Source organism: Microtus oregoni, unplaced genomic scaffold (assembly GCF_018167655.1).
Source record: "Microtus oregoni isolate MIOR12 unplaced genomic scaffold, Mior012 000008F_ref0000371, whole genome shotgun sequence".
NCBI classification, from domain to species: Eukaryota; Metazoa; Chordata; class Mammalia; order Rodentia; family Cricetidae; genus Microtus; species Microtus oregoni.
The window spans coordinates 45,257,500-45,275,262 of record NW_024543067.1 but is presented as its reverse complement, the minus strand read 5'-3'; the positions used below and the strand labels follow the sequence as shown (position 1 = coordinate 45,275,262).

Here is a 17,763-nt window from a genome sequence, read left to right as displayed (position 1 = left end):
CACATTCTCTATTTAATTCTCGTATATGTATGACAGCTCAGGCCATGAATGATAACTAGTCCAGTGGTCACCTCCATTCAAGAATGAGTGTACATCATCACTGTGGTCCTTGCCAAGAGATGCACACTTTAGTCAAAGGAAGCAATGGGAACTATGAAGGGAAGGAGGGGTCAAGCTGAGAGGGCTCTAGTCATTGTTTGAGGAAACTTCTGATTTCAATGTAGCCAATGTCAGTAAATAAGTGGTATTTGGGGCTTGTGTCAAGTGGTTTGTTGTTTCTAAATAGCATAGATATTTGCAAGACTTAAGATACAGAAAGTAAATAGAGAGGGGTGTGTGTGTGTGTGTGTGTGTGTGTGTGTGTGTGTAAAAGGGGAGATACAACGGGGAAAAGAAAGAGGGAGAGAGAAAAGTGAGGATACTACTTATATTTCTGATAGCATCAACTCCCCAAAGTCTGAAACACATAACTGCTTCATTTTTTCCCATTGCTGGATCTCAAAGGGATATCCTAATGAAGAGGCCCTTAAAAGTTACAAATTTCTTCAAACTTTATTGATACACTGCACAATCACAACCATCTTGTATTCATCCTGAATTAGAAAAGGTTACAACTACAATGTAACATGCACAAAATTCAGGTAGTATATTCACCCTCAATACAATGATTGACAGAAATCAAGTCTTCATTGATTTTTTTGAAGGAAAAAAAAAGAAAGAAAGCAAAAAAAATAAGTTTTAAAGGCTGACAAAGTCATATTATTGTATCATGTGATAAAATTTAAAGCATCAGAACATAGATTTGTTTTAAGAATAATTGTGAAAACGGGCACACCCATTGTCCAACACAGCTATTAATGGCACCATTGATATCATATACTTTTTTTTTTAATCTAGAGGACTCTGAACTTGACAGATACGTTTTTGTACACCCACACATTCCTCACAATTGCACTTTACATGTCACGAGAATTTCTGAATGATTAAAAATGTTCCTTTTCACTGACACAAGGGCAGCGATTAATACTTACCATTGTTATTATTGAGATTCTGGAACTCTGCCAAATAACCTGGGCTGGAGCCCCACAAGGATGGTGGAGGCTCTCAACCTTTCTTTCTCCACCTAGTGGTACCAAACAACCATGTACCTTAGAAGTGCACCGCTCAGGGGAGGGGATGCGGGGAGTCTCTTCCCAAATGCGGGAAATCGGGTTTCGCTGCCTGCTCTCCCTATGAAGACAACTCTATCTAATTAAGTCCACTCCATGTTCTTTTGGGCTCTGTGTTCTGCACCTGAAGGCTAAATTGCACTGGTTCAGCTTTATCCTTTTGTCACATTTTTAATTGCAAATCTATTTCTTCTTCCTTCCATTTGCTTCTCTTCTCTTAAGCAAGAAACGAGGGAAATGAGCCTGGCATTTTTATTTGTTTGCTGTTTTTTTTTTTTTGATGTGGTCATTAGAAGTGTTCATAATATGGCATCCTGTACACTGTTGCCTTCCTTGTTGAACACCTGTGAAGCGCTATTGCAGCTACTCAAACATGTTTGTCTTGAAAGAAAGAGAAAGGGAAGCTTTGGATAATAAGGGGGGAAGCAATTGGCCATGAGAATTTCTAGGAATAAGACTTATGCCAAATAAAACCCAGATATTCTTGCTGGTGAAGAAAAATTCATTTCTTCCCAAATTAAAAATAATAATCATGCTGCTTCTTCTGACTCTATCAGGAAGAGGTTTTAGGTCCCTGATTTTAGGTACTGTCAAACCAGTTCCTCCTAAACTGGTGAAAACTCAGGATTAAATTGCAGATAGATACTCCCTCATAACTTCAAAAGCTATTACTCTCTACCATCTCTTATGGGGCTGATAACTGCCATAGAGACTGCTAAGAACATGTGCCCTTTGGCCCTGAAAGCATTAACCAAAACATCAGTATGAAATTTCCAACTGTTCCTGATCCAGCGACTGTGATAAACAATTTGGAATCAACTGTCCACTTTGGGGCTTTTCTGCTTTTTTGTCATTTTTTTCTAAGATAGGTAGAATTTGCTGCGCTTCTTTGCTGAGGACAACTTGACCAGATGGATGCAGAAAAAGATTCTTAAAACTCAGTTTCAATGATGGAGCTCCTGGAGACCCAGAGCAAACCAGATTTTGAAAACCAACTCCCCAACCCATGAACAACATCCCAAAGCAGTATGAACTTCAGAGGGAAAAGGCCCTTGGTGGCACACAGTCCCCCCCCCCCTCCACCTTTCCTTCTGTTGAACTGCACACAATTCTAGCCCACACCAGAAGGGCTAGGTACCTAGCTCTCTGTGTTACAGTTATATATGTTTTGACAACTACATCTCTGCCCTTCCCAGTGAGAACAAGAAAGAAAACCTAAACACCCTTGATTCAACTTGCAGATGACTATATCAGGCACTTGACATTAAACTACTCAAAAACAAGCTTGGCCAGAGGCATAACACAAGCACGTTCATTCGCATCACTTTGGTGGAAGGACAAACTGTCATTGTTTTGGGAAGGGGAAACGTTTTAGAACAACTACCTTTGTAGAATTCCTTTTAATCAATCTCTTCATAAACCTTATTTGGTTCCCATTCAGAAAACCCACAGTGTTCTATCAGTTACTTCGACTAAGGTGATACCCTTTCTCTAGCCTTATCCCTTCCTCTCACCCACCCTTGTCAGGCTGAACATTTCTGTCTAGTAGGCCTGACCCATACCCCGTCCATGTGTAAAGTCAGAAAGGCATGTGGAAGTGTGCGTACTGTTTCTGTGGAGCAGCTGCTGCTCTACTTGCTTCAACGTGTTGGGAATCAGCTCCCGTCACATGGAACCATCCTCCCCAAAGTCACTCAGATAACACAGGAGCTGGAGTATGTCTGTTGTGAAGAAGTCACTTTCACATTGGGTACCCAGTTGCCTTGGTTCATTTCTACTTGGTGTTCTTTTATCCCAGACAGAAGGATGGACTGGAGCATATTTTTTTTTTCTTCTGACATTTCGATGGAATAGGTGACTATCAAAGACACGTCTAGTATCCCATGAAAGTAGGCCCAGTAGAGTTGCATGGTGACCCTGAGTCCGTACTCAATAGGGTTCTGATAATCTTCTCGCACGAGGCAATGAAACTTGTTCATTTCAAGCAGCAGATCCCCCCAACCCTTGTCAGTTCCCATGGCATCCACATTTCCTTCTATCCAAAGGAAAAAATATAGGATTAGTAGAAATCTCAGAAGTCACACTTTTGTCTCGTACAATGCTTGACACCAACCCAATCCCAGGTGCCGAGTGTAGTGACAGATCTGAAGTTCATATATCCGACCTGTAATTCTGACTTTGTGCCTGCTCCTGATTGCCTCTGGAAGCTGGAATAAATAGGCTGCTTTTGGCACATCATTTATGCTCTCGGAGTCTCATTCTTGGCAGCTCCCTAGGAAATGCAGATGTCTGTTTACAGCTGGCAAGGAGAGTATTAATTTTGATCACACCAGCTCTATCTCTTATGACAGTTCCGAGTTTGATGCCAAGGAAGCCTGCCTTTGTATATATGTGAATATGTATACACAGGTATATAAGTACCCACTGTGGGTATTGTATTCATGTGGCCATGGTGGCACAGAGCGGAAACTTATAATGGATTAAGTTATCTGTTAAGCTTTAAGGGAACTGAACTCTAGTGGAGCCCACGGTTATTAGCTTCTGGAGGTGAACCTGAAAAGGGTCCCTGAGGGAGGCAAGACATGTTTGTGAGAAAGTCACCATGAGTACTTTTTCTCAACCACTCAGTAAGCCAGTCCCTACAGAGATAGATCCCTTTGTGGCCTTCAATGTTGTTCATTTGAACTGCGGGTTCCCTGGTTGGCTGAGTTCCTCTTCTCCCAGGAGACAATGCCGAGAAGCTGGATTTGATCTTACTCGTACACTAGGCCTGCTTTGAACACAGAAACTTGGGGACATTCATCCCCGAAGCACTAGAGAAACGGCCTAGGAAACAGTATTGCTGACACTCCCCGCCTCTGTTTGCCATGTTGTGTTAATCAAGTGCTTGGAAATTAAGTCAGTAGCTCAAGTGCCCTCAGCTTAGAAGAGCTTTCTGAAACAAATACCAGAGTTGTCAACATGCGCGCCATGTAATTGGCCTCCATCAGCCCTTTGCTGGATAATTTTCAAACAATTCAAATCAAAACTGGAGCAGAAGGGAGATGTTTAGCTATTAGTTATCACACCTCGGCTGATGGACTGCTGTCTTTCCGTAGAAGGAACAGATACGTGGTTTTCACCCATCAGGTTCTTTTTGCTAATGAAAGCCAGCCACCAAGAAGTTCCTCCAAGTTCCTGACGTGTGCTTTTCTTGAAAGGCCAAGAGCAGCATGAGGTTGGTACCTTAATCTTCCAGCTGTTAAAGGAGAATGCAGCATAATCAAGGCTTCTCCAGGGTTCATCTGCTTCCCGAGAAGGTGGTTCAGGAAACAGTCTCTCTGGGAATCATGAGTGACTGATCTTTAGATTGCAACTTTGGTCCATCTGTTCACAATGGATAATTTGAGTGGATGGGTCTCCACATGCCCAAGGATGCATGGCATAGGAAATTGCTCTTCTGTAGAGTTAGCCTGCAAGATCACTGGCTTTCACATAAGAAGTTGCGAGGCAAATTTGATGGCAATGTCTCTTGATGGTGCTGGAGAAATGGAGACAGTGGCATGGACACATATGATCAGAGGTTAATACGGCGATGAACTGAGAGTGAAGAGTGGGGGGGGACAGAAAACAGCTAGATAATTATATTGATGTTATGATAAACGGAGCGAATGGATTGCGAGAGAGCAAGACAGGTGGGTAGAACTAGAGGGAAAGAGAAATCAATTGAGTTACTGGATCACGGTATGATTGCTTTGATAGCTTGATAAAATAATTAGCCAGCTATTGATCACTTTTTTATGAGTTGTGACAGCATTTAAGGGAAGTATTAGCATTAACATACTTCCCTCATTTTGTTACTTGACTTGTAAATTTTTAGTTTTGGGTTGTCTGCATAGTCTCAAGCCTGTAATTCTTACAACTAGTGGAAGAAATGAGTAGAGTGGGAAGGCATGAGAAGACGGCAGAATTGTACATGTGGATGTACACACATGCATATCTATGGATACAGTGAGATAGCTTCTTACAAAGAGAATGGCTGAGACCTAATGGAATCGGTGCTGAAATGAGCATGGGCATGAGGATATGTACTTTTAACTAGGGAAACAACTGAAAGCTTAAAGACAAAGACATGCAGATGCAACTCTTACTGTGTACTACATTGTGAGTCAAGTTATACCTTCAGGGTGTTTGACATGGGACATATTCTTTTTGCCCAATTTTTGGAGTGTGTGTGTGTGTGTGTGTGTGTGTTATGGTTGTGGGAAGAGAAAAAGAGAAAAGGAAGGCCAAGGTAGCAAGAACAGATTCCATTTTGGGGCACACCAATAAAAGATAGAACCCTGCCCACCCCAAACCCAACCCACTCTTTAAAACAAAAACACAAACACAAACAAAACAAAACAAAAATCAAATAAACTTGAAAAATCCCAGAAACAAACCAAAGTGTGGGGGGGAGCCAACAAGAACAAAAATAAACCAAAAGAACCCCAAACTGGTTTGCCCTCCGCAGTGTAGATTAAAGTCTGTGATATGGAGAAGCAGGCGTCGCTCAGAGGACCTATGGTTTCTTATCAAAACTTGATGAAGAAGTGGGCAAAGAAGGTCCCTGAGAGCCAGAGACAAGCCAGTGCTCTAGATGCGGAATTTACACCATCAATGACTGCTCCAGGCCCTGTGTAGGGGAAAGAGAGACAGACTCATTAGCACATATCCTATAGGGCACCATATCTATCTCTGGCAAACAAGTGCATGTCATGCTTCTCTGTGACAAGTATCCCAAGTCCCACCCCTCTCCACTGACCCTTCTTGGTTTGGAGAGCCAGAAAATGCCCAGTGGGAAGATAGAACCCTGAAGAGAGGGGTTTATGGGTTGCTTTAATAACTACCACCTTCTCTGAAAGTTCGAGAATGAAAATGTGACAGAATGAGTTAATGACAGCCAGTTACACACATAGGCCCAAGATGAGGGCAACAGACAGGGCTCTATCGTAAGATAAACCATCATTTTTCCATGGAAATGGATTCCAGTAAAGACAGGGTGACCAGGAAGGAGACACATACGGGTGTGAAGGAAAGGGTCCCTAGGGGTGAGAAACAAGCATTGGGGAGAGAGGAATGGAGATACTTTGTGATTAACAGAAGTCCAGATGTGGACTTCATCCTCTCTGCGTGTAATTCAGGTGCTGGAAGGCCCTCTCAAAGCTGCTAAGAAAGGGGAACTGGAGACTGAGAGCAGGTATATCTCAGCCACCAGTCACAGCTCTAATATCCACGAACAAAACTCTGCCTTCTCAGAATAAACCACCATCCTACAGATGGCCCAGCTTGGAAGAATTCTCTCTTATTTTCCTTCTTTTTTCTGTCCTTCCTCTGGCCCTATGGAGTCATGCACATTCCATAGAAAAATAAAACCCCAGAGTCACGAGTCAGGCCCCTTCGCCATGTTTCAGAAAGACACATGAAAAACTGTGGTTACCCTCACCCACCTAGGTACAAGGGCACCTGGGCAGGGGCTGAGCTCTGTCTCTTGGGCCCTTCAATGAACTATCTTTGCAAATACTTGGAGTAGTAAGCAAGCTCCTAGTCTGTAGCTCACAAGCAAATGTAGTTCCCAAAAGGCTAATTGCATGTTGTCAAAGGAGTGAGAGCCACAGAGAGATAGATGCCTCCATAGAATTAGAGGCAAAGGGAAGGACAAGCAGACAGACAGCACACCTCTTCTACTGAAAGCTCAAGCTAGGCCTCCTTTGCCTCTTTAGTAAGGAAAATTAACCTGTCAACAAAGAGCCGTTGAGAAGAGCTGAGGCTCTTCTTGGACCGGAACCAAGTCATTGGCTTGGCTGTGAGTCTATGTCATGGCCTTGCTTAGGAAAGGGTAAACTCAGCTCTGTTTTTAGGAGTTTCCATGACTCTTCATTTAGCTGTGTGACTATAGCTGTTTCTCCCTCAAGGATTTCCAAACAGACGAATTTCCCCTTGACGCAACAATATATGCAATTATGTGACTAAAATGTCATAGTTATTTGATGATAGCTTGAAATTTGGCTTTTGAGTTCTGTATTTTTACTATGGCATTTTCACAAACATCAGCAGGAGTCAGGTTCAATCATAGAGCTGTGGGACCCATGGAGGCAAAATATATCTGTGAAAATTAGCCTGATTCGCAGGCCCCTAGCCATGCCAGCACACACCCTAATTAGTTGTATTTGCCCGAAGAATGTAATAAGTTTGAAAATGTTGAGGTTGCAGATCAGTGCACTTCTCATATTATGTCAGGGATGGGTCAGGTGTAGACAAAGAAGTCTTTTATTTATTTATTTATTTATTTAAGATTTGGGGGAGGGGGAGGGAAATGGGAGGCGGTGGCGGGGAGGAGAAGTCTTTCAATGTAGTCTGAGCTGACCTCAAAACTGAAATTCAGAGGCTATTTCTAAGTAAGTTTGTAAGGAATAAAAAATGGAGATTCCTAAGTCTTGGGCACCTCTTCACGTGTTTCTTTCCTCACTGGTATCACTATTATACATAGCTTTACTCCAGCAGCGACAGCATCCTGTTCCAGAAGCCACTACATGCACCGAGATCTGCAGATGCTCAAGGATCACAGACAAAATGCAAAGTGCTTTAATAAAACCTGCCTATACTCTCCTGTATACATCACATCGGTCCTAGAGTATTAGTGTCTGTGGGTCTATGGAAATAGTTGTTACACTGCTTATCATGTAACAGCAAGAAAAGAAGGCTGTACTTATTCAAGACAGATAATATTTTCACCCTCCCTCTCTTCTCATTCTCTTCATTGTCATCCTCCCTCTCCTCTTCCTTCTTCACTTTCTTCATCTTCTTCCTCCTTCTGCTTTTCTTGTCCTGGAGATTGACCTTTACATATGTAAGACAACTGCTATGCTACTGAGAAATATCTTGGTCTAAACACAAAGCTTTCAGTGTGCAGTTGGTTGAATCTATAAACGAAGGACTGGACACTGAGGAGTATCCATGTACATATGTGCTTTTGCTTGAAAGTATATTTTATTATATATAATGAAACTATGCATATATATATATATATATATTTGGACTAGTTACACATGTTCATGTAAACTTGTGTTCAGCTCATCTGCTATGTTGATATTAATGTAGGAAACAACTGAAGCCCACGAGCCCCTCTCAAGGAAGGGGTATTTCATCTAGGAGGCAATAGGTAGACTTAAGCCTTTCCGTGAAATGTCTGTCACTAACAGGTCTGATCTAGTTGGAGCAAAGCATAAACGAGTAAGAGATGGAGAGAGGAGCTGGTACCTAAAGAGAAATAAGTGTTTCTGGTGGTGTGGGTGAGGCGCTTGGGGCTCTCTGGATGGGAGATGATAAGTGTGTTCCTTTTGAATATTCTAGAGTGGAAACCATGAGGATGACTTAGGAAATGCATTGGATGATTGATATGCTGAAAAAAATAGAGATGTGGTATTTGTGCTATGTTTTGTACGAGCATGAGCCTAAAGGTTAATCATATTTAAATCCCTTTAACCATAACTACAAACCCCCAAAATATATCCACTATTGTTATTTCCGATTGGTAAACTGGTAAACTGAGGAACAGAACAGTTAAAAAAAAATCTTGCCTAAAATCAAACAACTCATACACCTGGAACTGCAATAGGACCAATCCCTATCCCCAAATCTGTGCCTCGCTTCTGACAACCCTACTTCCTCTCTGATGAAAAGAACTTCATAGGTTCCAGAAACCACAGCACCATGTGGTGATGGGAGCAATGGACTGGGAAGGAGATTACATGCTTCAGTTGCTCCCTAGCAGAGTGACTCCCTTGCTATGCTTTGGGTCTATTGTTTGCAAATAGAGGGGAGGTAAGATGTGTAAGTGTAAGGCTCCACTCCTGCTTTCTGAGCCCATGGAGACTATGCCTCTTGTGCTAGGAGGGACGGTCAGCAGCCAGACAGCCATGGGCAGGTAGTGTGAAGTATCACCATGTGACTTTTGGTACCACTGCATGACCGCCCCCTCCTAAGAGAGCGAGAAGCTCAGAAACATCTATAGACCTTACAGTTTGCATTTTTGGCCCAGGTTCCTGTGCAGCTACAGGGAGTTCTTTTCTATTTCACAAGCATGACAAGCACCTGCTTGATGTATCAGGTGATATCATAATTTACAACCGTAGCACCTTCGGTTAATCATTCGATGAAAAGTGGAGATTGCAGCCCCATAATTAATCTAATCCACCATGATACAGATTAAAACCAACAGTTTTTTCCTCAGACAAATCCTGGACACATTTGTGATTTGGCTGCTGGTCCTAGTAGCAAGAATGGTACTCTACAGAATGGCTCTGAGGCGTTGTTCAGAGTGGGAAGGCAGTGGCTCAGATCCTCTATGTTGGAGGGCCATGAGACAAAAACACATCCACAATGAACTGCCTTTTAACTTGCGTCCTTACAGTAACCCTGCTTTTCTGAAAACAAGGAAGAGAAAGCAGCTGAACTGGGTTGCTCCCTCTAGGCGCCTATATGCCACCGTTCTCTGATTTAGACAAATCTTTGTGCTAGAATACGGAAAAGGAAAGGATTTATATAGTTTAACCAATTTGATGGGCACCCATGTTATGCTGGAGCTCACCTTTGACCCTTAAGATGGAATTGGCTTTTGCCTGTACACATAAGTTCGGTGAATCGGGAGGCATACTGCACTTTAGGGACCCGGAGAAACTTCTCACCCTGAACTCACAAAATCCCCACACACATCTTTTCTTAAGTCCTGGCTTCTTTGGGTACCAGCTGCACAGGCTTCTCCAAGTACGGGGCAACTAACACCAGTTTTAACTTTAGCAAATGTGATAAAACATCCAACTAAAGTTCAGGTTTGTTTTTTGATTTATTTTTTTCTTGTTAGACTGATTATTAGTGGAAATAGCCTGGAACATAGTTTTCATTTAAAACAAAGACTCTAAAATTTGGAAGTTGATGGCAGAATTTTATTTGCTCTGATCAGCAAACTGGCACCAAGATGTGCCTGCAGAAAAGCAGAGGGTCTGGAGAAAAGGTAGGACTACAAGATGGAATAAGGGATGGGTCCATGGAAACATGGGTAGCAAGTCTCTGAACAGAGAAAAGTATTTTGCCCACTCTGTCTCCTTGGTCTCTCTACCTTGTCTATGAGGTCTAAAAAAGATTTGGGCTAAAGTCATTGATAGTTCACAAGTGTAAGTAGTCTTCTTAACTTTTGATTCAGCCCAATTTAAGTTTACATCCTGATGCTGGCTTGCTATCTATGTAGACTTAGATGAGGTACTTTGTGCTTTCTTGTTGCAAATCGAAATAACTAGATGGTGTGCACAGGATTTGAGTGGTTAAGACAGTGTCTGGGACATAGTAGTCATGGAGCTGAGGTGGCTGTTGCTGTGGATTGATGATTTGTACTCTGGCCTCTTCTATATCTTTACTGGAATGAACTCCATATTAGTTAGACCCTTCACAAGTACGTTTAACTTGGAATGATGTTTTGGTACTGAGAAGGAGTTTAATGGTCAGAATAACCACTGTTGGGAGGGACCAAAGCTATAAGGGATTCAGAGGGTGCTGAGCACCAAGGATAAGGGAAAAGGACCCACAACCAAGCTTTGTAGCCCAAGTCCAGAGTCAAAGAGCCAATAAGGAAAGAATAGGGGTCCCAGGTCACCCTCAGAGAGATCACAGTACTTGCCAAATGTCTGCTATATCATGCTCTTTTCTCAAAAGACAGTCACATACTCTGCCTCCAAAGAACTTACATTCTAGTGGCTTCTACACAGCCTCTTTCTGTTTCTAAATTTTTTTTTTCTTCTGACACTGGGAATGAAATCAAGGGCTTTGCACATGTCAGTCAAGCACTATGTCATGGATGTGTACCCCACATGCAACTTGGTTTTTCTTGTTTTAACTTGCTGTTGAGCCATGTGCTCTCTAAGTTGCCTGGTGTGCTGGCTAGTTTTATGTCAACTTGACAAGTTAAACCCATATGAGAAAAGGGATACTCAGTTAAAAAAAAAAAAAAAAGCACCCATGAGATCTGTGTTGTAGGCAGACCTACAAGGCATTTTCTTAATTAGTAATTGATGGGAGACCAAACCCATTGTGGGTGGTGCCATCACTGGGCTGGTGGTCCTGAGCTTTATGAGAAAGCAGGCTGAGCAAGTCATGGGGAGTCAGCAGCTACCCCTCTGCATGGCCTCTGCAGCAGCTCCTGCCTCCAGGTTCCTGCCTTGTTTGAGTTCCTGTCTTGATTTCTTTAGTTGGTAAACTATGATATGGAAATGTAAGCCAAATAAAGCCCTTCCTCTTCAACTTGCTTTTTGGTCATGTGTTTCTTCACAGCAGTAGAAGTTTTAACTAAGCCTGTGTTGACATCATCTTTTTGTCGTCCAGGCAGTCCTTGAACTCTACCTCAGAGCTGGAATTACAGACGTGCATTATCAAATCTGTGTTCTTCTTCTTCTTTTTCCCCAAACCCTCACAGATTCCAGGGAGAAATCCATTTGAGACAATTAACCCCAGGTCCCTTGCTTCTCAGGAACACCCAGCTCGCTGGAGAGCTGGAGAGTCGTAAGGAGACTTAATCTGGAAGAACTAACCTTTGTTTCTGCCTCTGTTCCCCACAAGTAGGATGAATTTGATTGAAAACAGTCAAGCTTTCCCGCAGGGGAGCTTTTAATGTATAAAATAGGGAAAGAGTGGTTTTTCTCCCTTGTAAGGTCGTTCTGGGGGTCAATTGAGATAGTCTTTAATTGCTAAGTATATGTAAAGAGTGAGTACAGGAGAGGTGATCAGTCCTTGGGTGGTGCTGTGTGGGGATCCTGTTTTAAATAACAAAATCCTGCAGGAAATGCCAGCTGCTCAAAGGCAGCCAACTACAAACCAAAAACAACCTTGGCTGTGGCTAATAAGTGAGTCTATTCATCCGGAGGTCTCAGGGAAGCTGCTGTCCACAGGAGAAAGCTTTCTACTGAAGAGCAACCATGCTGAGGAGATGCCTGGAGAAGTCCAATTCTTCCCCCAGGCCAATGCTGCCTTTAAGGAATCATCTCTGTTTACAGTTAACAATGACTCAGTTCAATGAGAATAGCTGCTACAAATACCAAGCTTCATTAAATATCCTTTTCAGGGATAAATTGACAGTGAGAACGTGGTGTAATTATGCCCTTTCCCATTATTCCATCCCCTCCTCCTTTACCCTTTTTGAATGCTAAAATTAATTGCTTTCTTCATGCCTAAAGTTGAGCATCTCTGAAAATCAAAGCTGAAATGAGAATACAAAGACACAAAACAAACTCTGAATGGCACCACGCCTAGGGGACAGATAGGCCGACAAGCAGAAGTTGGTTTTTAGCATAAACACACACACACACACACACACACACACACACAAAAGAGAGAGCTAGAGCTGTAGCCTGGTGGTAGCATGCTTGCCTAGCATGTACAACCCCTTGGGTTTGACTCAAGTACTGCCAACACACACACACACACACACACACACACACACACACACACACACAATCATACAGAAAAAAGAACTAGAAAGGCAATGACAAAGAGACAGATTATAGAGATGGCAAGATGATAGAAAGATTTACTGGCATATACTATACGGCCAGATTAGTTAGGACATACATAGACTTGATGATCAGCCAACGATGACACATAGGAAACCAAAAAGCAAAAGTAGGGTCTACCTCTGAGAATGAGTAAATATTGGACTGTCAAGTATTAAATCTGATTGGTGATCTCTCTTGGAATTAGGCCACGTTGACAAAATTAGATGTGGGCCACCATCCTGGCCACCTGTAGACTAGATAGGCGCTGCTGCCTTCGAGGGTGACTCACCACTGCCCAGACTGTCAGCTGCTAACAAAGTGCCCAGATTCATCCAAAGCTTTCAGAAACAAACGTGATGCCCCAGACACGAATCCGCCTCAGATGAGGTCTCAAAGCTTAACAATGTAGGGTACGTTACATACGGTGAAGGCATTGGGATATGCTGCTGGCTTCCCTTTCTCTTTGCAAATTGCATTGAAAATATGGCATCTTTCATCAGTAATGGCAGGATAAGTAGTTCAAATTCTATTGAAATGGCAGGTGGGAGGGTGAACGCCTTGGGAAAAAAAAAGGCACAAAGAAACAAACCCCACAGGCAAGTTGAACTTGTTGCTAACACTGGAGATCAAGGCAATATCTGAAATCTAAGGAGCTACAGTTTTGTTCTGAAATTTGGATGGGTTTATGAGCGCGATTATGAACCGCACGACCTTCCTAATGAGGAACCAAAAGGATAATGATGTTCGCGGTGATTAAAAGAGGAGCAGGGAAATCTAATTAGAGGATGTGTGCGCACACTTGTTGGTGAAACATAAACCTATTTTCAGCAGTGCTGGCTGATGAACGCACATTCCCCTTCAAAGAACTTTCTCTCCATTGTCTTTAACTACAGTGGAGACCACGGCTGACACCGGCACCATGTTGTTTTACAAGTGAGATTAGCCAGGTTTTGCAGTAAACTATGAAGGGCGGATAGAGTGGCAAAAGCAGCGGCCATCTTTGTTTTGTTCTCTTCTCACGCCCTGTTCAGTCCTCCTCGCCACAAAAGACAACAGCTTAGCAAGTCAGTGTCAGAAGCTAATTCATATCTGTAGGCTCCTCTCACAAACCAGAGAGAGAGAGAGAGAGAGAGAGAGAGAGAGAGAGAGAGAGAAGACTCCTCGCTAAGCTGTGTGCCTGTGCTGACATCAGCACACCCCGGGTGCTCAGTGTTAAATTCGAGATGCTTAGGCTAATAGCCAGATGTCAATGATTCACAGAGAGGAGGTGGGGTGCCAGCCAGTGACAAGGAACCTCATCAGGAAAGAAATGTGAAATGTCTGCATTTTCCCCTCTCCTAATATGTTGACATTTTGCAGGTTGGGAAAAATATAAATGATTATGCTGCTGTCATCAGCCAAAAGCAATGGTATTCTCTCTGACTCATTCTCTCCCACCTGGATTTAAGCTGTGGATTTGTAAAAAAAAAAAAAAAAAAATCATATACGTTATCAGCAGGAAATGGACAGATATGCAGCGCTGGATGCGTTTGCAAGGATGTCTTCCTAAAGAGTGGATTGGAATGTTTGATGCAGTCTCCTTCAGAAGGAACATGGGGGGAGGGCTACATTTCCAATTAGAATCTGGCTGTGAGGATGGCAAGGATGCACGGGAAAATCAGAGAAATAATGGTATGGCTTCCCTGCAGGGAGAGAACTAAGTGTCCTTTTGAGGATGTAGCTGCCCTTTGGTTGGCAAAGGATTTTAAACGAACAGCGGCTGTAACTGATGCCCCCATTGACTGGAAGATTTATTTACTAATTCGACCAACATTTGCTGGGCAATGACTATTGCCAGACATGGTGCTACATCCTCTAAGTGCAGAAACAAACACAAACAGAAGAGGCGCCTACGGGCATGCCACTACAGGAACCTAAGGATGAGGGATTGCTTCTTCAGGGAGACTCAGAAATGCTCTGAAAATGGGCTGCCAGAGAGGACACACTTGGAGGATAAGTGTGGCTTTATCAGGCAGAAGAGAGGGCAAAAGCTTGTGCATGTGACCCTCCAACATGCAGGAAGAGCTACAAGACATATAGGCTGGAAAGCAACGCGGGATTAAGTCTGGTGTTGCTGCTTGCGTGGTAGCATGTCTACCTGCGGGACTTAAGTCAGACCATTTACATCCTTCCAGCTCTGGGCTCTTCTTCTATGAAATGGAAATAATAAGAACTTCAAGACAATGGATTCTTAGGTTCTTAAGGCCTTGTGTGGCTGACACTTAGAGATTTTTCATTCCTCGAGACTGGAACTCAACATTTTATTATAATGGACTCTATATCTGTTTATACAATGTCAGAAGCTCTTTCCCTACTCATTCCTCATCCTTAGTATAACTATCAGAGCACAGTAGGCACCAATAAGACATTTGTTGACTAGATGAACAGATGCACTGAGGGAGTCATCCTGATCATTGCCTTAGCTGATGGGATCTGGAGGACACAGGGCCCCGCCTGGTGAGGTGTCTGTAGCAGGGAGGGGAGAGGCAATCAGTAAGGTTGTAAGACAGGTTGATCTCAGAATATGCACAGCCTCAGTGGCAAGCTTCTCTGGTAGGCAAGAATCTTCAGCCACTGAAATGACAAGGTCCCTTTGGGGTGTGTGGCAAGCCATTTGGGAGGGAGTACTTTAGTACTCTTTTTAAAGAAGGGGAAGATGAGCACCCTGGTCAGATGCATTTTGTAGTGTGTGATCATGGCTAGCGGGCAGCAGTGGCGAGGGAGGGTGGAGTCCATTGGCCAAGGCTCCTTGGTTAATAGAAGGATAAAAATGAGGGTGAGGGTTCTAGTGAGAGGGTGCAGTGGAAGAGAATGCACATTGGCCAAGGCTCCTTGGTTAATAAAAGGATAAAAATGAGGGTGAGGGTTCTAGTGAGAGGGTGCAGTGGAAGAGAATGCACAGGTTGAATTGGAGGGGACCCAAGGGAGGAATAAGTAGCGGCTGGTTCTGTTAGGGATCCAGGGAATAAGTGGGTTACAGCTTAGCAATCAAGAGCCTTAAAGGTACAGATTTGTTAGTAAGATTCACTCTGTGGCTACCACCCTTCCCTGAGCCTAGGATTCCCTAAGTAACTTGCTTACAAGTCACATCCCCAGGGCCATTCATCAAGGCTTTGATTAAGTGGTCCCAGATTAAGGCTCACAAATTTGCATTTTTAAGACTCCTCGCGTTAATCTCATGCAGGTCCAGACAGGCAGCTCCTATGACTCTTGAAGACATGGGTGACCTCTCCAGCTCTCACTGTTGTCCTCCCTTGAGACTGATTTGTGGGGCTTGTGGAGGGGAGCCAGGAACAGACAAGATGGAACGGTAAGAAGGAAATCATCTCCTTGTGATCACAGGACTCAGAAGCAAGTTTTGGAAGGTAGGGTGGAGGGGAGTGGCAGGGGGGTGCTCTGGAAAGAGACGAATCTTGGTGTTATAAGGAGAGAGATCCTGGGACTTGAGGAAGTAAAGGGTGAGAATCCTATGATGATGCAGGCCTTGGGGCATATACCAGAGAGAAGCCAAACTCCCCTGTGCTCACTCCTTATAATGGGCCTGGAGCCACTTGAGTAGGCAGCGCTGTGCAGGATGCTTTGATAATGAAAAGAAAGAGAAGACAGAAACAGGGTTTTTGTGGGCAGAGTGAGAAGGCAGGGGCACTGTGTGGGACATGGTATGAAGGCAGGGGCATTGTGTGGGGCAGGGTGTGAGGGCAGGGGCACTGTGTAGGGCATTGTGTGAAGGAAGGGGCATTGTATGAGGCATGATGTAAAGGCAGGGGCATAGTGTGGGTAAGGTGTGATGGAAGGGGCATTGTGCGTGGTGTGCAGTGTGAGGACAGAGGCATTGGTTCGGGGCATGGAGTGAAGACAGGGAGGTTGAATCCTGGTTGTGTTGGACACCAAGGGCTTTGCTCACAGGTGCTGTTGAGTGGCTTGGACAGGAGCTCGCTACTGCTAATGCCAGCTGAAGAAACTTGAGTTTAGAGACCAGTATGCTGTGCAGATTAAATGCCGAGAAACAGCCACTAAAAAGAAACTGAGGCTTGGTCACTGGGTGTCTAGCAGTTGTCTAGTGGACTATAGGCGGCACTGCTGAGAGGGTACTGATACCTCACCTGAGGAGACATTCTAGAACACAGACATTTCCTTAACAGGAATGTTTGCGATGACAGCTCACGCGTGGTGAGTTGTTCCAATGAGTTGCCCCAATGCCCGATACTTAATTCTTAATATAAATAAGTGACGTTCCTACAGTTTCATAGATGATGTTTGAGAAATCTGTTTTTCTTCCTGCATCACCCCCCTCTCTTTTGGCTTTGTGTACAATCGCTGCCATTGTCTCCTGCACGTCCCAGTAATGCGTGCATATATATGTGTGTCTCAGGAAGCATATCATATTGCACTACTGGATGCAGTCAGGCCCCACATCCCCCCTCTTCACACCCTCAGGCTGAGGGACGGGGCTTCTTGCTCATGGCCTGGAGGAGGCAGAGTTGTTTGGCACACTGCTGGAAAGTAAGTGACTTCCACGAGAGACAAAAATGTGGCCTGCAAGCTGACACTTCCTGCTAAACACAGGGCTGACAAACCCTCAAGTGCTACAGGCTGCAGGTAGAGCTAAACCTCTCTCCCAAATAAATGTCATCCTTTCTAAGTGCTGCAGTGGTCATGGTATCTCTTCACAGTGATAAAACCCCGTACTAAGTCACCATCCTTTGGAAAGGGTCTTGTATTCCCATTGTGTCTCAGATTCAGAACAGAGGCAGAGAGAAAGCAAGCAAGGCACCCATCTTCTGCTCTTGGCCTTTGCTGAGCTCTGAGCCACAGACAGCACCACAGCCTGTCTGCTGCACTGGACCGTGGCTCTGCCAGCTTTGGCTGGTTACTGCTCTGCATCTTGCTCCTTTCCCAGCTCTCAGGGTGCCTGGGTCCAAGGAAGGTGGGTGATGTAATGTGCTGTCTGAGTTGGCCTCTGCCTGAGGCTCTGTCCCTGCGGCTCTGGGACCGGA

At 43.9% G+C, this 17,763-nt stretch overlaps 1 protein-coding gene across 3 annotated transcripts in view; it reads right to left on the bottom strand.

Annotated features, from left to right (window-relative positions):
• Positions 1 to 535: 535 nt before the first annotated feature.
• The window catches only part of Opcml (opioid binding protein/cell adhesion molecule like), a 1,140,610-nt gene continuing 1,123,382 nt past the window's right edge, over positions 536 to 17,763 (bottom strand). For all 3 annotated transcript variants that reach the window (XM_041656990.1, XM_041656987.1, XM_041656989.1), the window contains one exon: positions 536 to 5,823. In XM_041656990.1, the coding sequence (XP_041512924.1) occupies positions 5,723 to 5,823 (101 nt within the window). In that variant the 3' untranslated portion in view covers positions 536 to 5,722. The remainder of the gene's footprint in view (positions 5,824 to 17,763) is intronic.